At 44.2% G+C, this 26,959-nt stretch overlaps 1 protein-coding gene across 2 annotated transcripts in view; it reads right to left on the bottom strand.

Annotated features, from left to right (window-relative positions):
* ZC3HAV1 (zinc finger CCCH-type containing, antiviral 1) overlaps positions 1-7,583 on the bottom strand; it is a 47,842-nt gene extending 40,259 nt beyond the window's left edge. For both annotated transcript variants that reach the window (XM_080931924.1, XM_080931923.1), the window contains exon 1: positions 6,981-7,583. In XM_080931924.1, coding sequence (XP_080788050.1) covers positions 6,981-7,288 — 308 coding nt within the window. In that variant the 5' untranslated portion in view covers positions 7,289-7,583. The remainder of the gene's footprint in view (positions 1-6,980) is intronic.
* Positions 7,584-26,959: the final 19,376 nt, after the last annotated feature.

Below are 26,959 nucleotides of genomic sequence, written 5' to 3'. Positions count from 1 at the left end.
AAGGTCACACAGACAGGTCATGAGAGGGTAGGGATGGGTCAACTGAATTAAAACCACTCGATAGGATGGAGTCCAAAAAGAACAAGTCAGCACAACCAACAATATGCAGAGAGGCAAAGAATGGGGTTTAAAAACTTTGCTAACAGTGCATCACCCACAACACGCCCCGTGCAAAGGGAGCTCGGCCCACCGTCACATCGTGGCCTGGAGTTTCAGGTAGAAGCAGAAGCACAGGAGGTAACACCAGAGTAGCCAGGTTCACTGAAGGGGAGGGGAGGGAGGGAGAGACAGGGTGAGACGAACTGGTACCAATTGGATCTTCTAGGAACTAGAAAAAAAAATCCCCTTCTGGACGCCATTGGCAACCTGGAGATGAAGCCCAGTGGTTACACACTTGTCTAAATGTGTGAGGTCCAGGTTCAATCCCCACTAAAAACCAAACAGAACCCTCAAACAAAATCTCCATGCCTGAATCATATAGCCTAACTAAATCTTTACAAGTCTGGGCCTGGAGAGGCAGCTCAGCAGTTGACAGTACTTAGTGTTCTCATAGAGGACCCCAAGCTGGTGCCTAGAATCCACATTGAGCAGCTCAAAACTACCTGTAACTCCTGTTCAGAGGGATCCAATACTTCTTCTGGCCTCTGTGGGCACTTGCATGCATGTGGTGTAATATACATGCAGGCAGGCAGACACACACACACACACACACACAAGGGTAGGAGCTGGCACCACTATTCTTTCCCAAGTTATTTCAATGTGCAGCAAAGCTTGGGACTTCCTTCCCTAAGCCCACATCAGGACTAAGAAAAGGCACAGGAATCAGAGGGAGTAAAGAGCAGGAGGGAGCAGGGTTATTGTCAAAATATTGATGATCCTCTGGAGGTCTAAGCCAAGATGCTTCCACCCACATTCCCAACATAAATGTCTTCGAAAGTCTAGATGAATATTAAAATAGAAAAGTTAAGGAATGAGGTAACTACTTGAGAATTCCATTTTCCTAAGAGGTACAGAAAGTATGCCCTCAGTATTTGTCCATAGCTGGCTTGAATGTCAAATGTTTCCTGAAATGACTCCTGATTGTGTTATTTTTTTAAAAAGGCAGCATAGTGGTGGTGGTGGCGGCGGAGGCAGCAGCGGCAGCGGCTGTGGATCTCTGTGAGTTCAAGGCCAGCCTGATCTAGTTCCTGAGCTCCAGGATAGCCAGGGCCCAGGGCTGTTACACAGAGAAGCCCTGTCTAGAAAAAGAAACAAACACAAAATACAAAAACAAGCAGAGAGGGAGAGAGAGAGGATTTGTAACCATTGCCCATGGTACTTATACAAAGTTTCCTACTTTGATTTTTGTAGAATGTTACCAACACTGAATGTCAAGTTTGACTGAAGTAAAATACAAAACATGAGGCAAGCCTGAAAGAGAACAGATTTTAAAATGATTCTTCTGGCTTGCAAGCTGCCTGGTCACCAGGTTGCAGAAAATAGCAAGTTTACCTCTAAGGCCATGGCCTAGAGACATAGGTCTACTGCGACTCCTTCCCAGGAGGGCTCTGCTCTGACCGGGAGAAATACAGCCAAACTCTGGAAACATAGTTCCCCAAAGCAGGCCCCAGAGGCCACACCTCTCTCGATGATGCTTCCAGGGGAAAGGTCCAGAAGAGATAAGTGGTACAGACAGAAAGGAGGTCAGAGGTGGCCAGAAGAAAGCATCAATGTGAGGTGCTTCGTTAGCAGACGTTTTTTGATAGAGGCCTTATTGATGCAAAATTAAAAAAAAAAAAAAAGCTATTTTTTTTAGAACAACATAAAACAAAAACATGAGCTGGTCGAAGAGGCTCAGGTCTCTAATCCCAGCACTGGGGAGGCAGAGTCAAGCTGTGATCTCTGAGTTCGAGGCCAGCCAATGATATAAAGAAAACTGCTATCTCAGAAAAAGCCAAAAATAAACAAACTAACTAAATATAATGCTAAAATGACAGAACCAACAGCCTGAGCTAGTGGATGCATCAGACTGAATAAACCATCACCTTTCACATGTAGAAAGATCCAGAACACATGTATAGTTGCTAAAAACATGAATGAGGCGTCAATGGGCCCGGGGTGGTACCAGTTTGAAGTGAGGATCCATCTATCTTTATTACTATGTAGTCTTTGAAAAGTGGATATGGATACAACTGGGCAAAGGCTAGAACCAAGTGCTCCTAGAGCTCCAAAGGAGAATAAGAAGCAGAGCAAGTGAAGGTTGTGAGAACAAGAGAAAATGAATGAAGGAGAGCCGTCAAAATCCACATTAAATTCCTTCTGTAGAAGGTGCAGCGTCTGCAGGTAGCCAAGGCACAGTCTTCCATCTATCACCCTGAGATTACTATTAACACCCAATACAATGGAAATGCTATGCCATATGTAACTATTTGTCTTGCTGGACCGAAAACAATGATTCAGTTCAGACCGAAGCCTTCTCCCCCGAATATTTTCCCACCAGCAGTGGGTTGGATCCACCTATGAGGAGCTTACAAATACCCTAATCTTGATATCACCTATGGATCTGTAGATGTGAAAACAGGCAAAAGAATGGGGCTTAAGGATGTAACAAATATGCCATTTTGTAAGAGATGAGCAAAAATTAAAAAGATACAGTCACTCTGTATCTCTTTTTTATCTTTTTTTTTTTCTCTTTCCTTTTTAAGACAGGGTTTCTCTATGTAGTCCTGGCTGGTTTGGAATTCACTCTGTAGATGAGACTGACTCCGAACTCAGGTCCAACTGCCTCTGCCTCCCAAGAGCTGGCACTAAAGATATGCACCACCACCTGGCTCTATGTCCCAAATTTCTAATTGGTGCACACTAGTGTGTAATGTTTATGAAGCGCATACATGCCAAAGCGCGTGTGTGAAAAACAGAGAACAGTTTGTGGACTTGGTTTTCTTCCTCCATCTTTCTGTGGATCCTGGGCATTGAACTCAGGGCACCAGGCTTGCAAGAAGTACTTTTACCTTGTGAGCCTTCTCACAGGCTCCACACCTACCCTAACTTTCAGTACTGAATATCATAGAAACAGGAAATAGCCTGAGAAAACACCCAAGTCGACAGAAACCATAGTAACACAATGACCTTAAGACAGTCTGTTCCAACAAGTCCAACAGAAACCATGCCCGCAAGGGGAATTGAGTTCATGAAAGATCTCACATCACAGAGCTTCTAGAAGCTAAAGTCCTGCAAATAGAGTTGCCTTGCCACCTCTACAAGCTATGGTGGCCGCCGTCAGCCAAAACTTAAAGACCTGTTATTAATAATAAGATGAGATTTTTGTTTTAGGCTTACTTATTTTTATTTTTATCTACAAGTAGTTTGTCTGCATGTATGTATTGGAACCCCATGTATTCCTGGTGCCCGTGGAGGCCAGAGTGTGTGTCGGACCCCACGAAACTGGAGTTGCAGATGGTTTTGAGCTGGAAACAGAACAAGAGCAGAACTGCTTTTAACTGCTGAACCACCTCTCCAGCCCCAAGACAGCATTTAAGGCTTGGTGTGATGATGTATGACTGTAATCCCAGACCCAAGAGGCTGAAGCAGGGGGATTTTCTTGAGTTTGAAGCAAGCTTGCAGCACCCAGCAAGCCTTTGTCTCACAAAACCAAAAAAAAAAAAAAAAAAAAAAAAAAAAAAGAAGGACCCGGTTCACAGAACTCCGCTGGCCTCCCCTGTGCTCTGCAGAGCGTATGTCATCCCCTACACACATCACACACCACGCCTATACACACAGACACACAACAGTAATAATGTTAAAATGTCTTTTTCAAGGGAGCTACGGTGAAGACTTGCTTGTCACAAGTCATCATTGACTTACGGTATAATTAGTGTGTGTGTTACTCCTCGGGCTTGAATTTTGGGTCTAGAACGATCCTGTCAGCAGTGTAAACAGAAGTGTCCCAACTTGAGCACCCAAACAAGAATACCCCGCCCACCCAGGAAAGCGTTGTCAACTGAAATGTTTAGCCAGAAGCGTCACAAAAGGAGACGCAGGAACACAGAGACAGGGGAATGTCTATCTATGAATGAAAGTATACGACAGGGAATGTATCTATAAACAAAATACAAATCACACTACAACGAGCAAACACGGTGCATCGCTGTGGACATTAGTTGGTTAACTGATCCCATTAGCCAGTGAGTCAAGAGAACATGACTAATGCATGACAAATCTTAGTAGACAAAATTCTGTTAAGAGTTGCTAACAGGGAAATACTACAAAACTTAACATGCCTTTCTTCCTCCTACCAGGCTGTGGACACAGAGGCAGACGGGTATGTCAGTTTGGGCCCAGCTCAGCTATAGCAAGTGCAGACCATTGAAAGCTACCCAGTGAGATAGATAGATAGACAGACAGATAGATAGATAGATAGATAGATGATAGATAGATAAATTCTCTGAAGTATCTATCTAAACTTAAACTGACAAAAGAATCCCTCTACCATATATGATCTTGGCAAAATAGAGAAGTGCGTGCTTTCAAAGCAGTTAAAATGGTTATTTCAAACCAGACAAAAACAATCACAATAACAGAATTCATAAAGCTAAAACTTCTATGCATGCTTTGTACAACAAACTTAAATGACATTTCTAAAAAAAAAAACATACTGGATACACATCAAAGTAATTACGGTTTATATTTATACAGGTGTTTTATACTGAAAATACAGGTTTGATTACTAAGGTAATCAAAAGAATTTGAATAATAAATTAACTAATAATAAGACAATGGCTGGGGGAGGGGCTGAGGATGTAGTTGCGCTGGTAGAATGCACCCTAGTGTGCACAAGGTCCTGGGTTCCATCTGCATTACCTACAAACCTGCTACGGTTGGCTGTGCCAAGTACAGAGGTAGAGGTAGGAGGGCCAAAGACTCAGGTCATTCCTGGCCTAAGACAGTTCTAAACCAGCCTGGACTATAGCAAGACCCTATCTCAAAGGAAGGAGGAAGGGAGAGAGTGATCGTTTAAAAAGTGGTTGTACAACAAGAATATTAATAAAATGCAGTCCTCATCTGCTAGAGATACTGAGTATTATGAAGTAAATAATCACTGGGATCAGCTTTAAAATAAAACACCGGCGTTGGGGGACAGAGACAAAGAATACACAACACAGGACAGGCCAAGTTTTGAAAACTCTCCCCTGACAACTTTTAAATATGCTGAGAACTGAAGAAAAACACGGAAACTTTCAAAACAAAAAGCCAACACATACTAAAGAAATCCTCAGAACAGGCAATAACAGAAAAAAAAAATCACAAAGCGTGCTTATAACCCTGTCGGTGCTCAGTACAGTTCTAGAATGTTCCTTCCTTTTTAGCCTCAAACCACTTCCCTTTCTTCCTACTCAGCTGCAAGCAACTTAGTTCTAAACACAACTTCCTGGAACTCAGAAAGGCTTTCAGACTGTTGCATCATAACATTAGACGTTTAAATAAAGGGGTACATGGAAGCATTCCTTCAAATATCTAACGCTAAATGAGATCTTGTTCCTAACAATTAGCAATTAAAGAATATTAATTGTTTCATTCATCTAAATTGCTCCTCCTGTGACTGTTTTGATACATGCATCCAGGAGGTGTGTCCTGGACCGGAGTGAGTTGGTTTGATGACCCCGGATGTTTACAAAACAGGGCAACACTCACAGTTTTAAGACTCAACCAAGTGTGGAAAATCCTCTCCACAGAAGGAAGCCGGCTGACAGCACAGACCTGTAATCTCAGCCACTTCAGACTGAACAACAGGGGGAACAAGCTGAAGGCTAACTGCAAGGCCAGCCTGGGCAAGCTGGTGAAACTCTGGCTCAAAACGATTGTTAAAGGCTCCATGGGTACCGATCTTTAGTACTTCCACCACCGGCCACAAACAACTATAAAAGCTTGGAACTACGATGGCGTAGAAGAGCCAAGCCTTCATTACTTCTGCAACACTCAGAAGAAAGATCTGGAAGACGAAAGGGCAGATTAGAAATTATATAAACCGGCGTGAAGTCGGGGATATATATGGTCGGAGAGCCTGCTTCGAGGGAGTTTGGCCAATGTGAGCAAGACACTGGTTCCTCGGACACTGGATGGGGACGCTGGATTCATAGCAGGCCTGCACAGGTTATATGTGCTTGGAAGTCATCTCGATAGATGACGGGTGAACCCAAGCGAGTGATCCCTGTCTTGGAGAAACTTGGAAGACAGCAAAATAAAAGGCTTGATTCAAGCCGTGGAAACCTAGTATTTAAGAAGAAAAATAGACTAAGCAGGCACAGAAGCGGCTGCCTGGAAAGTTAACCCACATTATTTCATGCAATTTGAGAGAGTGGGACACTGTGCCGCCCACGCAGACTAGGAAGAGGGCTGAGAGACCACTACACCGTATCTATCTGGCCAGGTGGCGCAGCCGGTCGCTGGATGAGAGACAAGGGACTGAAGGGTGATAGGGAACGGGGGGGGGGGGGGGGGGTGGGGGGGTGTTGGTGCACCGGAGACACAGGAGACTGGGAAGCACGGCTAGGATTCTGGGGTGATCGCAACACTCGGAGTACGGAGTACGGGGTAGCAAGGATGTGCCTGCAACTTCTACAAACTCTGGTTGGCCAAAAAGTACGTTAATTAGGATTCTGGTGGGCGATGAAATCCAATAGCGCTTTGGCTACCGGTTTGTTAACCTGGGGGCTGAGCTTCACAGGAGCCGCGTGTGACCGTCGGAAAACACAGGTATTTGCATCACGTTTCACAACAGATTAATAAACTTGTTATGGAGTAGTAAGGAAAATAAATCTTATGGTTGGGGGGGGGGGTGTCACAAACCTGAGGAACTGTATTAAAGGGTCGCAGCATTAGGAAGGTTGAGAACCACTGGCCTAGAGGTTAAGAGGGAGAAGGGGTTTCCCCTAGGAAGCAACCCCCGCTGGAAGTGCCCTGCGGGTCAGGTAGAGAACCTTCCCCATCCCCGGTGCACTCACCGCTGAGACTGTGCATAGTGGCACCGGCCGAGCAGATTAAGCTTGCAGAGGTGCAGGCTGTCGCAGGGTCTCTGGCAGTACTTGCGACGGCAGACGCGGGCTCGAGTAGTAGCCACCACCGACCGAGTGATCCCGGCCTGGTCTCCCGTCTCCAATAGCACGAAGCGATCGGGCCCCGCCATCTCCAGCAACTCGTAGAGCTGCGCCTCGGGAAGACTGATCTCACCCAGCAGCTCCTCCAGGGTCATGCGGCCCCCGTGCGCGCACAGGATCTTGGTGATGAAACAGCACACCCCGGGATCGGCCATGGCGCGCTATGGCTGCCGCCTCTCCGGCCGCTGCGCGGGACTCGGCTTCACCAAGAATCGAAACTTACGCGCGGCCCCGGGGGCGGACGCGGGCGGTGCCGCTCGCAGAAAAGAGCGGTTTCGCTTTCCAACTCCGGTGGTGGCGTCGCGAGGCCCGACCTCACCGGCCAGGTCCCGGGGTTAGATTTAAAGTCAGCCGCGCGGGAGAGCGAATGGGAAGCAAGCGACGTTACGCGGGCAGGTTACCGGGCACCCTCGGTTCCAGGCTGGACGTGAGATCCCCTCGGAGCTCGGGACTGCGAGGCTGCTACCGAGAAGAGAGGAAGTAAAATGTTCGAGAGGCTCGGGTGGAGTTTTGATAAGCCTGGGGCGAGTGACACATCCGGGGGTGGGGGGGAGCCCACTGGAGGCGTCCTCAAATCCGCCCCACCCAGCTCCGGAAAGAGCCGACCTGGTGAGCGCTTCCTGTGAGCGGGACGCTCTGCCGAGTGTCGTCAGTGCTCGCCACCACCTCAGGACGTGGATATCAGCCGAACTGCGCACTTGAGGAAATAACCTGAAGGAACAAGTGGAACTCCGATGACCAAGATTCTCCAAGGTTTGTTCCCTGGCCTGATCGCGCGGCACCAGGGCCAGGATTGCGCACTTTCTGCGCACTGCGGAGCCCCTCACCGAGAGCGGCGATTGTTATTCACCCTGGTTTCGTAGCCTTCTCCGGAGCTAATTGAAAACCCATTCTTTGATCCTGTCTGGCCTTCCTAACTAAAATCTCCAATTTTGGTGCCACAAACCAACTGCTTAGAATGTCTTCAGATTTCTTCCTCCCCCACTTGGCATGAAGATGGTTTTTAAGGTAAACCCTTACCTTACCGTATCGATGCCGTAGAGAGACAAAGAAGTATTAAATAGATTTTCCTCTGGGGGAAGCAAAAGCTGACGAAATTAAAGTCATCGAGTCCCCGGGGAGCTTCCGGAAGATTCTGCGGCTCCAGACCATTAGCATTAAAAAAGCTCCATGTGCCCTTCCAGACTCTAGTGAAACACACACACACACACACACACACACAACTTGTCCGCTCTTCGGCCCCCTTCCCTTGTTAAATTGGGACTTTAAAACTTTTCTTTAGGACAATTGTGTTTTGTTTGACTCATCTATAATCTCTGCTAATCTGCAGGCCCTTAAACGCTAGCCCCAAATTAGAAAAGGATCCGCGACCAGATGGGAAATAAACTTTTCTTTAAAATCTGCCGGGCTGGAGAGATGGTTCAGCCGTTAAAGGCTAGGCTCACAACCAAAAATCTGCAGACACGGTGCAGCAGTGAAAGTGTGTGCCCACTCACACAAACACACACTCACAAACACACACTGAAATAATATTAAAAGCTTGGCATGGTGATGGCACGCGTGAGACTGAGGCAAGGGGATTATTGGCCAGGAAGGTGGTTCAGCAGGTAAAAGCACCAGTTGCTAAAACCTAGGACACTAATTTGACCCCCAGAACTTCCCCACTTGTTGGGAGAGTTTACTCCTGCAAGCTGCCCTCTGACCTCCAAGCAAGCTCTCTTTCGCGCGCTCTCTCTCTCTCTCTCTCTCTCTCTCTCTCTCTCTCTCTCTCTCTCTCTCTCTCCCTCTCCCTCTCCCCTGCTCTCCTCTCTCCCTCCCTCCCTCCCTCCTTCTTCCCTCCCTCCTCTCAATGAATAAATGCAGTTTACGCTTTAAAAACAAATTAATAAGAAATCAGGTTTGCCAAACTTCAGAAACCCGGATGAGAATCACTCTGGTGCGGTACTGCACAGCCCTTCACTCGGACACCCTGGAACTTTGGTATGAGAGTGAGCCAAGCCCGGGTCCTCATCTGGCTGCTTGTTGACTCTTGCCTCTTGCTTTTGTACTTGTCTTTTAATCCACTCGGCCTTATTTTCAGTCTGGCAGGTTTCCAGAGACCCATTCTTATCAAATCAAGTAAGATCAATGTGTTTATTGACTATCTTCAGCGAGATCCTTACAGTAGTGACTCTGAAGACACAGTAGTGGAAGAAACGCCGCCCCCCCCCCCCCCAGAGGCATCAGCTCTATAAACAGCAGTATCCCATTAGGGGATGAGAGGCAGTCCCTTAAGGACCTAGAATCAGTCAACACCTTCCAGACCCAGGAAAGGGATATTAGAAATATTAACTATGAATCTTTTTAAATCAGATACTATGAACTTCTGTTTAGAACAATGAAATAAAACGTTTTCATTACCCCCCACCTTGTAAAAAACACTTTTATCCAAATATTAAAAAAAATAAAAACATCAGTAAAACTTTTTTTTAGTAACCTCTTCCCCTTCTCTTCATTTCCTTTACTGGTATTTCCTTTAAGACTAGACAATCAACTAAGACTGGAGGTAAGACCCAACCAAGCATAGGGGGTAAGAGGGACAGGGCACAAAAAGAGTCCCAGGACGGCCAAGACTACATAGATCCCGTCTCCAAAATATAAAAAATTAAAAAGGAGGGGAGGAGGGGAAAAAGGCGGAGGAAGAGGCGGAAGAGGAGGAGCCAAGTGTGCCTCCTGCCTCTGTGGTCCCTTTCCACAGGACACCCTCTCGGTCAAGAGTAAACTCTAAATTGTACAGACGCTTCAGAGTACAGTTCTCTTTCTAGAGATCCCAGAACATGCTCCTAACAGGAATGCGCTTAAAGAAGGTGGAGTCAGGAGTCTTACCGGCTCCGCCCCTTTGCCTTCAAACATGACCAGTCCTGGGCATAGGTGCTAAAGAGGTGGCCCAACAATTAAGAACATTTGCTGCCCCTGCAGAGGATCTTGGTTTGGTTCCCAACACCCTTAAGATGGCCCAAACCATGCCCTCATGGTCTGTTCTCCACCAGCAATACAGTAAGTAAACATACAAAAAAATAAAAATAAAAGTAAAGTTTAAAAACGAAGTCGCTGTCCAGTTCATAAGATCCAGAAGAGACCACACTATATAGCACAACGTCTCTCCAGGAGCCCAGTAAAGCTTTTCTACTCACCCTGGCCCAAATTTCTTTATTCTTCTTGGACATAAGACAACTTGGAAGCCTCTGTGTGGCTTTAGTGCTCACTGATTTTTCAGATACCCTAGCCCCCCACCACACATGCACACCAGTGTTAAGCCCAGCACACTCACAGAACCAGTATCAAGGCCATCGGAGGCTTTTCTCCGATGAGATTAAAGAGATTAAGGAACAAAGAGTACTGTTGGGGAGATGGCTCAGCAGTTAAGAGTGCTCCTTGCTCTTGCAGAGGACCAGAGTTCGATTCCCAGCTCTCATGCAGCATACATTCAAACAGAAACATACATGCATACATAAGTAAAACAACTCTTCTTTAAAAGAGACTTCCTTGTAAAGAATAAAGAGTCTGGTTGGACGAGAATGCTTAAGAATACAGACATTTCCCATCCATTCAAAGCTCTGAAAAGCAGTATGTAGGCTGGAGACACCACTCACTGGTAGATAACACCTCTATTTTGCATAAGTCCAGAGTTCTACCCCTAGCATCTCCACTACAGAAAAGTAGGAAAGACATAGGAAACATTTAAGGTTTGTTTATTGTTGTTTTGTTTCAATAGTCTTACTATGTAGCCCTGGCGAACATGAAACCCCTCATGTGAACCAAGCTGGCCTCGGAGTCAGAGGTATACTTACTTCTGCCTCCTGGATGCTGGGATTAAATACTGCCACCACACAGGGCCTATTTAGGGCATTTTTGAAATCATAATATGTACTGTTACAGTTAAGTTTCGTAGGAGGGAGCTAATGACAGAGTTAAGGTGCAAAAGGGGTCAGAAGATGGTGGTACAAACTTCTTGGCTAGGTGGTTGGTAGAGAAATAAAATACCTTTCCAGCAAGAAGTCACTTAACACACATAGAGATGACTTAACACACATAGAGATGAAGGAAACACTCTTTAATAGTGTCTGTATGGCTGGGACTAATGCCCAAGGAAAATCAGGCCTTTTAGAGCCGGTTTTACAGTCTTACATACACTTTACGCATATTTATTTCTCATGCACCGACACCCTAAAATCTCCTTCATCCTGCCCCAGGTTACACTTCGAACAATTTAAACAGAGACAGGAAACTGTGAATCTGGCTGCTTAGGAAGGTGGGAAATTTACACAGCAAGGATAATGCCAGAAATATTTCTTTTCCTTCTTTCAATTTTATTGGATATTCTCTGTATTTACATTTCAAATGTTATACCCTTCCCCCTCCCTCCCCCCCTTCAACTTGCTTCCATGAAGGTGTTCCCTCTCTCAATCACCCGCTCCACCTCAGTGCCTTGACTGGTTGATGATGTTCTTCCCACGAGAGTGCAAACCTTTCATCTCTTTCAGTCCTTTCTCTAGCTCTTTCATTGGGCTCCCTGTGTTCAGTCTGATGTTTAGCTGCAAGCATCCTCATCTGTATCTATATGACTCTGGCAGAGCCTCTGAGGAGACATCCATGTCTGGTTCCTGCCAGTAAGTATTTCTTGGCATCAGCAATAGTTCTTGGGTTTGGTGGCTGCATATGGGGTGGTTTCTCCAGGTGAGGCAGTCTCTGTAGATCTTCAATCCCTGCTCTCTATTTGACCTTGTGTTTGCTCCAGAATTATTTCTTAAGTATATTAGTGATGTTCTTTTCTGAACAGTTGTTACCTAAGGTCCTCTTGCCTGCCTAGAAATATAGTTTTTTCTGATAAGAGTTTAGGGAACTTAAAGGCCTGCTAGGACTTAATTTGATGGTTGTGGCCTTATCTTACTGGGCTAGGCAACCAGTTAAAGGTTTGTCTTTTTTGTTGGACCTAATGGTTGGTGTTTGTTTGGTCTTTGATCTCTTTTTTGTTATGGAAATGGAGCCTGAAGAATGGTAAATAGGGCTGGAGAGATGGCTCAGCGGTTCAAAGCACCAATTGCTCTTCCAGAGGTCCAGAGTTCAATTCTCAGCAACCACATGGTGGCTCACTACCATCTGTAATAGAATGTGACACCTGCTTCTGATGTGTCTGATGACAGCTACAGTGTAGTCATATACGTATAAAATAAATAGATAAATTTTAAGTAAATCCTGGGGAATACACATCTGAATTTTAACATGTTAAATTTTACTAATCTCTAATAGGGCCATTTAGACTATATTTACCTTTGGGTTATTTTGGAGGCAGCAGTCCCTTAACTAAACTCTATTTTGTGTGATTTAATGTCTCCAAAGCAAGTCTGTTACTAGATCTTTTAAAACATCAATTCTGTGACTTTGAGTTTCTTTTACATCAGCAGGAGGATGATTCAGGTCAGCCTGGGCTACATAGGAAATTCTATGTAGGACAGCATGAGGTATAAGGTGAGAGGAGGGAGAAGAATAAGAGGAGATGAGGGAAGAAGAAGGAGGAGGAAGAGGGGTAGGGGTCAGACCCTGGGTAGAACACCAGAGAAAGTCAAAAGAAGGCCCAGAAAGAGTCTGAAGGAGTGCTGTCATACTCTCATGAAGACTAAATCAGGAAATACGTGACGTTAGAGAGTAGGAGTCCTGGCTTGGGTGTGTCCTAGTTTGCTCTCTGTGGTAAACACCACGACCAGAAACACTTTAGGGAGGAAAGGGTTTGTTTTATCTTTTAGTTTATAGACCATCATGAGGGAGTCAGAGCAGGAAGTAAAACAGAGGTCGTGGAAGAAGGCTGCCTACGGCTTACTCTCCAGCCCTGCTCTTACAATCCAGGACCTCCTGACCAGGAGTGGCACCGCCCACAGCAGCTGGCTGGGCCTTCCCACAAACTTGCCCACAGGCCGGTCTGCTGGAGATAACTTTTTTTTTTTCACTTTAAGTTGCCTCTTCCCAGATGACCCTAACTTATGTCAAGTTGACCAAAAATTATTCCACACAGATGAGGTCCATGTGCCACTGCTTTGCTGGTTGAAGCCAGCAGAGAAATATATCATGGCTGGGCCAATCCAGGAGAAGCTAAAACTGCCAGCCATTAGCTAACATGTCCTGGGAGTTAAGAGGCAAGCTCTGGTAATGTCATATTGTGTCAGCTATATCTAGTCCTTAGCACCTTGGGGATCTCTTGCCTCATGATATTCCTCTAGTACTATTTAATACCCTGTGGTGTGTGTGTGTGTGTGTGTGTATACAAACCCTCATGTAAGCACCTGTAGAGACCAAGAAAAAAGGTTGGATCCACTAGAGCTGGAATTCCTGGTAGTTTTGAGCCAACCAACATAGGGACTGGTAACTGAACATGGTTCCTTTGCAAGAACAGCTAACAGCTAATAAATAGATAACATTTATTATAATGCCCCAGACCCTCAGTTACCTCCTCAGCAGATCTCAGATATTTTCCAGGCTGGGGGGTCTTATGCATACAGGTTATCTATTATCTTATCTACCCATATTATGGTTGGACAAAGGAGAACTGAGAGACAACCATGCCAGTCATGGGGTCTCACCCGTATTTCTTTCTCCAGTACATACAGCATCCTTACCACGTTTATCAGCATCTCTCCTTTTATGTGTTATCTCAGCTAGCCTCTAACTGCCATGAGGCCCAAGCGCCTGGCAGCAACCACTATTTGTAGTTCAAAGGGCTCTCTGTTAGATCTATGGGCAAGTGCATCCACCTCTGGAACCTGAATGTCTAACTCACCTGTTTTATCTCCTCCCTGGGAGAAACAGAATGACCTACATAGTTTCTGCCCCTGGGACACCCCCACCCACCCGCCCCGTGTGAGCCTCCAGGAGTGTGATGGCTGATGTGGGATAAGGCTTGTTTGTACAATCATGTGCATATTCTCATATCCCTCTGAGGAATGTCCTCTCTGTTAACTTTAATGACTCGGTGATAATCTGAGACAATATAAGTCCAGGAGGTGAAGGTGTGGCTAATGTCTCAGCAAACCGGGACCTTCAGGACAGCCCTTAAAGCTATGGGAAAGAACTCTAAAAACATGAATTCGAAAATATATAATTTCTCAACTATGCAAAAAAAAATAAGGATGCAATATGAGTTATGAGGTGTTTCACAGATCTAAAGGGGGGGGGGAAGGCAGCTGCATTAAGAGATAGCTGGTTAGAAAGATTTAAAGGCAGGGAGATTCCTGAGTTCAAGGTCAGCCCAGGACAAAGCAAGGTTAACCCCAGGTGTGCTAGAAATGGTTATTTCTGGCCTAGGTCCCACCCAGCTATTTTAGCATCTGTGTGTAGTGGAGGCTGGCAGATCTCTGGATTATTTTGCAATGTTAAAAAAAAAAAATGTGTGCTTGCTGTTTTCTAAGAATCCAAGGGCTAGGGTCACAGGATGCTGATTTACAGGATAATCAAAGGGAACCTGGACTAAATAACTGAACTAATATGTAAATAAAAAACTGGGATTTTTGGTCTACTTGAGATGAGTCAGCAGAAAGCCATAGCAATTCTTCTTTAGAATGTTTCTCTAGCAAGAGCTAGGCTCTCTGGAGATCTCCAGAGAGCAAAAACAACTCTTCAAGAATTTTTTTCTAACAGGATTTCTGACTTGGAAAATCTAATATATATATATATATTAGGATTTATTTATTTTATGTGAGTACACTGTAATTGTTTTCAGACAGACCAGAAGAGGGCATCTGAACCCATTACAGATGGTTGTGAGCCACCATGTGGTTGCTGGGAATTGAACTCAGGACCCCAGGAAGAGCAGTCGGTGCTCTTAACCGCTGAGCCATCTCTCCAGACCCCAATAATTTTTTAAAGATTTATTTATTTATCTATTTATTTATTTATTAAAAGTACACTGTTAGCTGTCTTCATACACACCAGAAGAGGGCATCAGATCTCATTACGGATGGTTGTGAGCCACTATGTGGTTGCTGGGATTTGAACTCAGGACCTCTGGAAGAGCAGTCAGTGCTTTTAACCTCTGAGCCATCTCTCCAGCTCCCCAGTAATTTTTTATAGCAGCTTTTCTAACTTTGGTCAGAAAAGCCATGAGCTTTCCAGAAAGCTTTTAGAAGTTTTACTAGCAGAGAACAGTCTGAGAAGCCATCTCAGGAAAACCTAGGCCACCAGCTTGAGCCTTCTTTTCGCTGCTCCCAGACACTCCTTCCCCATGCCAAGGATCCTTAGCGTTTGATTTTTGTTATTGTTTTAAAATGTTACTCCCTTGCATAGACCATGCTGGCCAGTCATGATCCCACTTTCCTACCTCTGTTTCCCAAGTAATGGACAGGACAAGGCTGTGTAACTGACCACAGTACATATTTCTTTTATCCTTAATCCTCTGATGCCACAGGCTGACCAACACTGTATGGTCCAAAAGGAAGGACTATCTGTTTCACAGCCTGGTTCTGCTCTAGAGTTCTTTCCTGTTCTGGGCTCCATGCAAAGTAACCTAGGTTGTTCTAGTCTGAATCTTTGTTCATTAAAAAAAAAAATCATATATTAATGTGACTTGGTATTGAGGGAGATAGGGTGAGACAATGTCAGGGAAGAGGGGTCCCAGTAATGGCATTTGTGATTCCACTAGAGGGGGTCCAGAGACTTATGTGAGCGTACTTGTTCACATGGCAGATCACAACTGTCTGTAATCCAGTTCCAGGGGATCTGACATCCTCACACAAACATCATACAGGCAAAGCACCAAGGCACAGAAAAAAAAAATCATGAAAAAAAAAAAACCCTCAAAATATCTTCTGGAAGTCCTTGAAACTGACTGAATTCCATAGTTCCCTCCCTGACAGAGAAGTAATAAAAGTCCTGCTCAGACAAGCCAGCTGCAGAGATTCTCAGACCAGACCAGATGCCTGGAAGGAGAAGCAGCCAAGCTGCCAGTTGGGGATTTAGACCAACTGAGTCACTTAGAACAGACACTCCTCAATCTGTTGAACTGCCTGAAGGCTGTGCAGTGCGCTCCAGGGTCCCAGATTTTGTGAGCTGTCACCCATGCTGGTGTGGGCTTTGTTGGTACCGCTGGTTTTGAGCCATTTCTGCTCCTGTAACCATTCACCTACATTTCTGCAAGTAACCTCAATAAATCTCATGGTTTACCAAGATGAACTTTAGCCATATCTGTACTTCGGAGCAATTGTCCCTATGTGGGGTGAGGAGAACCATGTGTAGCATCTCCCCAGGAAGAGTTTGTCATACAACATAATTTCAAGTTAGGATGTTGCTCCGATGATGACAACAACGACAATGACTATTGTCAACTTGATACAAGCCAGAGTTATTTGGAAAGAACAACCCCGACTGAGAAAACATCTCAGATGCCCCTATAGTCAAGTGTGTAGGACATTTGTTTTTGATGAATGATGATACAAGAGGCCCTGAAAGCACCACGTTTGGCACAAGACCAACACAAGAGATTCATTTGCCACAGAAGGACAAAGGGAAGGGAATAAGAGACAGAAAGAGAGAGAGAGGGAGGGAGGGAGGGAAAGAGGGGGAGGAGGGAGAGGGGGGGGAGGGACAAAGAAGGAGGAAAGGGAAGACTGCCTCTGGTTAGAGAGGAGCTCGACACGACATGGCCTATGGGCAAATGGCAGTTTACCAAGGGAAAAGGAAAACCCTCAAGTCAGGATGAGGTGTCTAATTTTTAACTGGGCGTGTCAATTAGGTAAGCCTAAGGGGACTTTGGATTGCTGGACTAAAGTATTTTACTAGCTGGGCCTTGATGGTCAGCCGCAGGGGGAGGAAGAAGCCAAATAAAAAAATAGACCTTGGTGGCTAGCTTTAGGAATGTAATCTGATGGCTTTTAGCAAGGCAGAGGGAGTGAGGGAAGGGCAAGGCCTACCACAAGCATGTGTGCAATGCTCAGGCCCAGCTCACTACAGGTGGTACATTTCTGGTCTGATTGCCCTGGATTGTATAAGAAAGTTAGCTGTGGAGCCTAGCTAGGACTTTCCTTCAAGGCTGAGCTTCATTTCCTGTCTCCACATTCCTACTGTGACTTCCCTCTGTGATGACCTGGGATGTGAACTTGTAAGCAAAAGAAACCCTGTTTTTCCAAAGTTGTTTTTGGGCAGGGTTTTCTCACAGCAACAGAAACCTGACATTGTAAGACAAAGGCTCTGGAACTTCTGGAACTGTTGCAAATAACTCCTGTTCTGGTCTACAGTGTTTTGTTATAGCAACAGAATGAACCCAGATAGATTCTAAACACAGCAATGATGCCAACAAGAACCGGATTTCCTCACCGCGTATATGCTTCTTCTTCTGTGTGCATGTGTGTGTGTGTGTATGTGTGTGTGCATGTGTGTGTCAGTCAATGTTGTATTTTGTGCTGCAGCAGCTGAACTTGGTAATGTGTAAGAGTCACCCAGGTGATACTGGTTTTGAAGGCATGAAGGGGTCATGGAGAGCAACTGAGGTTTGGCACTGTGAGAGGCCATGGAAGGCCATTGGTGAAGGTGCAGCTTCAGTTGCAGTTGACAGCCTAGGACTGAAGTGGTCATGCAAAGGATTTGACCACCATGAAGAGAGCCTGTGAGAAGATACTGGTAAAGCCTAGTTGCAGCAGAAGATCCCAGTATATTAGAGGTGCCAGTACCATGAGATGATCTCCAAGAACAGCAGTGGCAATGGAGTGGATCAACCTGAGCTCAGAAAGCTACAAAGAGCAGATCTGGAGAAGTGACGCCAGCCCTTTGGAGGAGCCCAGAAGATCATGTGTGGATCCCAGACACTGAAACAAGAAGCTGTAACATTGAGGTTGCCTTGAAGACCCCAAGATTTTTGAGATGCCAGAGCTGTGGGCTATCTGCTGAAGAAGCTGCTAACAGAGAATGGAAACAGCCCAGAAGAAAGAAGTTTGTTACAGTCAACAATGGTGAAAAAGGAACTGGAGATCTGAAGACCACTTTGTGACATCAGACATGGAGATGCAGAGTGTGCAGTTTGCCCAGCTGGTTTCCTGTCTTGCTTTAGAGATTACAGTTAAATGATTGGATGAATCTCAGAAGAGACCTTGAACTTTGTACTTTTAACATTGTTGAGATTGTGCAGGCTTTGGAAGTTGGACTAAATGAGTTTTTATGCTATGGGTTGGTATGAGCCCCATAGACTCACATGTTTGAACAAGCCTATGGGGGGCGTGGAGTGAATGTAGTGCTTTGAATATGTTTGGCCCAGTGAGTGGCAGTTTTTGGAGGTGTAGCCTTGGAGTAGGTGTGTCACCGTGAACATGGGCTTTAAGACCCTCTTCCTAGCTGCCTTGAAGCCAGTTTTTTCCTATTTGCCTTTGGATGAAGATGTAGAACACTCAGTTATATGCCTGCACCATCCCTTCATGGATGCTGCTATGCTCCTGCCTTGATGATACTGAGACTGATACTTGATGACAATTTCCTGTACCTCTAGCTCTAGGGCATTCCCCACCCTCTTCTCATGGGCTCTGAAGGCATCTTCAATTCATATACACATATTCACACACAGACCCATACACATAACTAAAAGTAAAATAAATTTTTCTAGGAAGAAAAGCAAATGAAATAAACAAATTATACCCTTTGAACAATGTTATAAAAGTAGTTTCCTTAGCAACCTTTGGAGATGTACAGTGCTCCCTACTCCACCCCACCCCCAGTACAGTCACTCTGTCAGAAGATTCAGCTTGCCTCCATACTGCCCTAGAATCCTTCAGAATCAGATGCCAGGAAGAGTCCAACATCCATGTATGGCCATCTCAGATATACAATGAGGATTAGGAGAATGGCAGCTAATATTATGACTCCTTAAGAATCCACATTGGACCTATGAGGTGTGAAGTGGAACGTTCTGCTTTCTTTAGAGACTCGGTTGTATCATGTGAATTTTTTTTCCTGGAAACTGTCTTATGAGAGGATGTTCTCCTGGGAGTGTGGAGAGCTTTTGATGCTACTTATAGAAATTATAGAAACTTGGCAAGTACTTGTCAGAGGGCTCAAGGAAGTAGGCTCAGATAAGAACATTCATATTTGGGCTACTGCAAGGATCAAGGTTGACAAAGCCAAGGAATGTGTGGCTTCCCTTTTGTCTTGGTAATTGGGATAAACCTCCAAACCCGTTGACTCTGGGGAGTCTGTTTATTGCTTTGTTTGATTACTTCCTGGTGTGATCTCTTTGTTCTTTGCCTTACCTGATCACTTTGTCTTTGATCTGAGAACTGACCATATTCTTTCAATGTAGCAAGAATGGTATAAAAGCTGACTGAAGAAAAATAAACCACTTCAGCCTCAACACTGGTTGGAGTCATGTTATAATATTGTCTAATTGTCTTTTCTTTTCAATCCTCACTTCCTCCCTTGAGACTCTGTTGACTGACTGAGCTGGCTTGGTCATGGGAGGATGTTTTGCTGAGAACAGACATGTGGTGTTTTTGGTTTTTTGAAGCTGCCTGGAAAAATTCATTTACACATACCCATACACTGATGCTTGAGAGGACACATGATGTTTGAAAAGAACATGAGTATAACTCGACAGTGGATGACGACACTGACACTGTGGCATTGGTTCACCTTGCCTTCTTTGCTGACCTTCATTTATTGTAACTTCATAGAGAAAAAAATGTTCCAAAGAACTTCTTGTGATATTCTGGTGGCTTCTTGCTGCTTCTGTGGACTCAGACCTATTGGCAGAGCCTGGGGGTTTCTTCTGGATCAAACAGCTCAAGCTACTGCTGCTAATTCTTGTAAACTTAACTGATATCTTGACAACAAAGATTAAAATTGCCTCAAAGAACTATTTCTGAACAGGTCCCCATCCCCTTTTGCCCTATTAAACAGTCTGGTGGGTGGTGGGCTAGAAGGGAGGTTAAAGAGTGTATTAGTTACAGTTTTACTGCTGTGAACAGATGCCATAACCAAGGTAACTTTTATGAGGACATTTAATTGGGCTGGCTTACAGGTTCAGAGGTTCAGTCTATTATCATCAAGTTGAAAGCATGGCCGTGTCTAGGCAGGCATAGTGCAGAAGGAACTGAGAGTTCTACATCTTCATCTGAAGGCTACTAGCAGAATACTGACTTCCCAGCAGCTAGGATGAGGGTCTTAAAGCCCACACCCACAATGACACACCTACTTCAACAAGACCACACCTCCAAATAGTGCCACTCCCTGGGCCATTTGTTCGAATCATGACAAAGACTTTAAGAACCCTTATTAGGTGGGGACTGGAGAGATGGCTCAGCGGTTAAGAGCACTGGCTGCTCTTCCAAGGTCCTGAGTTCAATTCCCAGCAACCACATGGTGGCTCACAACCATCTGTAATGAGATCTGGTGCCCTCTTCTGACATGCAGATATATATGTAGAACACTGTATGCAATTAATAAATAATTTTTTAAAAAAGAACCCTTATTAGGGACTAGTGAAATGGTTCAGCATTTAAACGCACTGGCTGCTCTTCCAGAGGTTCTGGGTTCAGTTCCCAGCAACCACATGGTGGTTCACAACCATCTATAGGAAGATCTGATGCTCTCTTCAGCATGTGCATGTATATGCATCAGAGCACTCATACATTAAATAGATAAAATTTTTAAATGGGCACTGACTGTTGATCTTCCAGACAACCCAGGTTCAATTTCCTCTACCCACATGGTAGTTCACAGTTGTCTACAACTCCAATTTTAGGAGATCCAACATCCTCACACAGACATGCATGCTTGCAAAACAAATGATATTTTTTAAAGAACCTTTATTAAACTATGTTTTGTAAGGTCTAAGCCTTCAGGTTTGTTTTACTCTCTCTTGAAATGTCTTTCTTTCTGCTTTTAATAAATCTAACTTTATGTTTGGCTCACCTTGAGATTTATTTCTTTGTTGAAGTCCAGTTTTCCATGGGTAAAAGTCTCTTTAAAAAATTATAGGTGTCCACAGGGGACATGGTCATTTCTTCAGCTCAGTCAGTCTGAAACTGAACATAGTTTTAGTAGGCAAATAATTGTGACTTCTCCTTGAGTGAGCATATTAGGAAGGTGTGTCAGCATGTGGTAGGCATGTGCCATCAACACATCTTTCTCTATTCACCACCCCACCATAGTCAGGAATTTTCTGGGTAGCCCCAGCTATCCAGAAACTCTGTGTGTAGACCAGGCTGGCCTCAAACTCAGAAAGACTCCCCATGTCTCTGACTACTGAGTGCTGGATTTGAAGACACATGCCACTGGTTTTAATCCCCCCCCCCCTGTTTTTTGAGACAGACTATCACTGCTCAGCTCTGGCTGTCCTGGGACTAGTTCTGTTGACCAGCTGGCTTCTGGTTCACAGAGATCTGTGTGCTTCCACAAGGATTAGAAGCATGTGCCACCACCACCACCTCGCTTAATCCCTCCACACACACCCTTTTTGAATGAGGGCATATACTAAACTGCACACTGCTGACCACCCATCTATTTTCTTCCTTGGGAAACTGTTTTGTTACAATCTCCAAGTTCTTTTCAGAGCGTGCCCTTTTGTCTCCCACTCTTTGCTTTGTTACTGCGATTCTCCAGCTCTGGCTGTCAAATGCTTGGGATTAGCTATAGTCGGAGAGATCCTAGAATCCTTGTTGCTGTCAGGGAGTCAACTCGAAGACAGCTCCACACCCCATAAGTTATGTCCCACTGGGAAAATCAGCAATGGATCTCTGGAGGGCTGTTTGCTTTCTCTTGATTTTTACTGTATTGCCCAAGCTGGCCCCGGATTCCCCACCATTCCATCCCATCCAGATTCCCAAACAGCTGACGTTGTGTTTCCAGGCTCAGTACCACTGAACTTAGGGATTTTGGTGAAGCTCTCCTTAGTGTGTTGTTCCCCACAGCCTCCATGAATGTAGGGTACGACCCTCTGGTGGCTATCTTGGGCTAAAGTAGTACATTTATTTTAACATACGCCTATTTTACAGGTACTTCCTTTCTGTCTTCTGCAGTCTGTATATATCTTCATTTCCCCAAGCTCCAGCTGTGGGGACTATTCTAGCAGTAGACCTGCCATTATAGTAAACCTTGTGTTCTGAGCATGGGTCCTTAAATCCACAAATACTCCTATATTCAGCATTATACTCCAGCTTGGTGCATAGTTTTCTTGGACAGGTAAGATTGCAAGTCAAAATGTGTATAGTCAAAAAGAGAATTATTGAGTATAGATTACTCATTCTAGAGGGCTAATAAGGGAGGGAAAGGAAGGGAAATTTGTCTTTCAGAACATTAGAGTTTGCTGTTTCATTGTTTCATTTTTTTTGTCTATTATACTTGGGGTTTTAGTTGTTCTTCATTTTTTGTTTGTTTTTCAACAGATTTTTTTTCTAAATTTATTTATTTCATGTATATATGTCTCTGTCTTCAGAAACACCAGAAAATGCATTGGATACCCATTACAGATATTTGTGAGCCACCATGTGGTTGCTGGGAATTGAACTCAGGACCTCTGGAAGAGCAATCAGTGCTCTTAACCACTGAGCCATCTCTCCAGCCCCTATTTTTTCATTGTTTAACTGGTAAATCTGTGTGGAGTGCATAGCTGGAGGTATGAGGACACACTGGAATAGAGAGCAACAGGATTCAGTTAAACTACCAATCAGAAGAAAGAAACACACACCCAGACTGTAATGAGTCAGCTAAGTCACGGAAAATTTAAAAAGTACATACATATCTGAGTTGAGTCAGATGGAATGTCCAAAGTCCGTAGCAAGCAGATGTTTCACTGAGGTACAGGAGTAAAGAGAGGCATTAGTCATATGATCAGGTGACAGGGAAGATAGAGGACGGGGACGGCCAGGAATTTTCCCTAGCTAACGAAACAGTAGAGGATAACATTGTTCAGTAGAGAAGAAAGCTCTAACCACACAGAAGAGAAGGGCCAGTCATTCTCTTGGTATGGATTTAGACTTTTCTGATGGAGCTCAAATGAGGAAATTCAGGCTGCATGCCCCCCTCTTAGCAACACTACTCATGCCTTAGTTTGAAAGCAGAAGAAATGGGGTTGGTGACGTCCTTGGGTCGGATTAACTTGATGACAACTTCCTAGAGTAAGTTGCCTGTTGGCTCCCAGCCACTTTTGTCTGCAGGTAATTGTGGTCTCTTTCCAAGTTGCATAGGAGTGACCTCAGTAATCTGAAATGACACTGTGACTCTGAAAACTGGGTCATGAAAATATTGTGGCTTCCTCTTTGCTCCCTACCTCTACAGAAGCCAACTCTCAAATGATGTAGACATTCAAGTCACCCCATGGAAAGGTCCGTATGGCAAGCAGTGCTATGTTGTCCAGTATGTGGATAAACCACTTGGAAAGGAGGTGTTCAGCCTGAGTCAAGACATCATGTGACAGTAGCCTAGGCTCACAGCTTGACTGTGGCTGTTTTGGGAGTGTGTAGCAGTGTTGCCTTGTGGTTTAATGCACGTTTTTTCTTTCTTTTTAAAAAATATTTATTTATTATATATGTGTGTGTATATGTAATGTCCCGTTACAGACGATTGTGAGCCACCATGTCATTTCAGGGAATTGAACTTAGGACCTCTGGAAAGTCAGTCAGTGCTCTTAACCACTGAACTATCTCTCCAGCCCTACACGTTTTCTTAACAACTCATAAAACCAGTGCTTTTCACTGATAAAATAAGTATCGATGAAAGAAAAATCAATATATAGAAAGTCCTAATAGAAATGAAAATTGCAGGCAAAAGCAGGGCCAGTAGTATGCTACATCTAGGACAGTGGTTCTCAAGCTTCCTAATGCTGTGACCCTTTAATACAGTTCCTCATGTTGTGGTGACCCCTGACCATAAGATTATCATCATGGCTACTTCATAACTGTAATTTGGTCTCGGTTCCCAAGACCATCAGAAATGTGTGTCTTCGGATGGTCACAACCCACAGGTTAAGAACTGTTGTTCTAGGAAGTTGTTCATGGTTTGCCATCTTCTTCCAATCCATCATAAGGCAGAATAGGATGGTCACCAAATGTGAGGAACACCAAGCCCTGAAAACTTACTAGGTATCAAGTGTTTCAAATAATATGTAAACATAAGCGAAATGTGCCTGTTAGTAGGATGAGAAGGGATTCACTCAGAAACAAGAGCAACAATCTCACAACCTGAGTCCAGTCACCAGATTCCACATAAAAACAAGGAGTCAATCAACTCCACAACTTTGTCCCTGACATCAGCACACATGTCATCTATCCCTAACCCGGAGATCACCAGGTCATCTAGATGGAGTAGGGTCTGCTGTTCTTTGCCCCCTGAGCACTTGGATTACAGAGGTGAACCATTATACAGTGTCTTTTATGTAGACGCTGGAAATCCAAACTTGGGTCCTTATTCTTGTGGGCCAAGAACTTTAACAACTGAGCCATTTCCTCAGCCCAAAACATTTGTTTTGACCAATATTTATAAATCTAGTGAACAAAACGAAAAAGCTAACAGTACTTAAATAGATTAAAAATAGAAAAAAAATTACTAAAATAGATTATCTGTAGTGGAAAGATGGAAATTTTTTTTTGCTTGTGTGTGTGTTTGTTCTTTTGAGATAGGGTTCTCTGTGCAGTCCTGGCTGTCCTGTGTAGACCAGGCTGGCCTCAAACTCAGAGATCTGCCTGCTTCTGACTCCCCACTACTGGCATTAAACGTGTGTGCCACCAGTACCCAGCTTGTTTGTTTTTTGAGACAGGGTTTCACGGTGTAGCCCTGGCTGTCCTGGAACTCACTCTGTAGACCAGACTGGCCTCAGACTCATAGAGATCTACCTGGCTCTACCTTCCAGGTGCTGGGATTGAAGGTCTGCTCTGCCACTGCCCTGCTTGGAAATATGGGGGTTTCTTTTTAAGAGATGTTCTTTTTCCTTTTAAGGAAAACCAAATTTACTGAGAAATGTACAAACTTTTTTTTTCTGTGCTGGGGAATCAAACTCCAGGCCTCCCACTTGCTAGGCACATGTTCTAATGCTGAGTTCAGCCTTCCATCTCTTCCAGGCCTGATCAGCAGCTCATATCTCTGTCAAGAACAGAGACATAATTTCCACAGTGGTTTCTGAGGACCATAGGTGGTTGTCATTTTGCATCAGGGTAAAAGTGGAGAGACAGAGTTTCAAGAGCACTCTATTGTAGAGTCAGAGAGATGGCTCAGTGGTTAGGAGTACTTGCTGTTCCTGTAGAAGAGCAGGGTTTAGTTCCCAGCACACATATCAGGCATTTCAAAACTGCCTGTAATCCTAGATCTAGGGAGTCCAACACCCTCTTCTGGCTCCTGTGGACACCTGCATAGATAAACACAAGCGAGCACATGGGTGCGTACACACACAGAGACTCACACACTCAAAATAAAAGAATACTGCCTTGAGAGGCTGGAGAGATGGCTCAGCGGTTCAGAGCACTGACAGCTATTCCAAAGGTCCCAAGTTCAAGTCCCAGCAACCACATGGTGGCTCACAATCATCTGTAATGGAATTGATGCCTTCTGGTGTGTCTGAAGAGAGCTACAGTGTACTCATATACATAAAATAAGTAAATATAGAAAAAAAAGATTGATTTGGGGCTTGAAACTAGATTGCTATTTCAACAATCAAAACCAGATTTCACAGGATGCAGTTTATGTCATCAGATATATTCATACTGGCTTTAACTGGACCCGTCAATGTTTTGAGGTAATGTTGCATAATCACACACCACAATCTAGATATGTAACACAGCTCCCTAGAAACTGCTATTTTCTCCCACCTATAATAAAGCTGCAAACCTTAACTTTTTTTCTCACTCCAATAATCAGCTTTCCTATGCTACGTTTGGTAACACTAGGTGTGATCCTTAAAACTGTCATTGGGAAAAATAACTTCTCCAGTACACTTAGGGCATTGTCTGTACAACATATCTCAAACAGCCTCTGCAAGAATGCAGAGGCTTGAGGCTAGAGAGATGGCTCAGTGGTTAAGAGCACCAACTGCTCTTCCAGAGGTCCTGAGTTCAATTACCAGCAACCACATGGTGGCTCACAACCATCTGTAATGGTTTCTGGTGTGTCTGAAGACAGCTACAGTGTACTCATATACATAAATAAATAAATTTTAAAAAACTTTAAAAAAAGAATGCAGAGACTTAAAGCAATACTACAACCTTTCAGAAATCAGGGATCATTTCAGCTAGTTTAGTAAACACAACAGGGTGGCATACAGTATTATCAGTAACACGGACTTTTGACCATAGTAAGAGAGGCCTCTGCCCTGGGTTCTACCCTCACTGTTGTCAAAACTTCTTAGAACCTACAGTGCTGAGTTCTTGTACTCCCTCCTTTATAGCATGATGCTTAGAATACTGAATCTCTACCTGCAACGTCTAGTCTGCATGCTTGAGTAGACTAAAGCCCTTTTAATTCAGGTTATAGCTTGGGGTGAGAAGAGTTTAAGGGGCTTGGAGTTAGGTCTTTGTGCACTGCCCCACCCATCAAAGAATTGTGATATTTCTACATTTTGTTGTATTTGTCAAGGTAGAATGATAAAACGTTTTAGTTAATAATTTTGCTAGGCTGATATTGAAATTTTCAATATTTGGACATATGGAACATGGTTCTTCTTTGTATGATTTTCATTCCAATGAAATGTTCAGCATAGTCAAGTCAACAGGGACAGAAAACAGATGCATGGTCGACAGAGTCTACAGAGAGAATGAGACATGGTGAATGCCTGCTGTGCATTGTAGGGTTTCTTTGATGTTTAAAGAAAGATTTGTTTATTTTATGTATGAGTG

The sequence above is a fragment of the Micromys minutus genome (assembly GCF_963924665.1).
Source record: "Micromys minutus genome assembly, chromosome: 18".
NCBI classification, from domain to species: Eukaryota; Metazoa; Chordata; class Mammalia; order Rodentia; family Muridae; genus Micromys; species Micromys minutus.
Note: the sequence above shows the minus strand (reverse complement) of the source record. Positions and strands in the feature narration are given on the sequence as shown.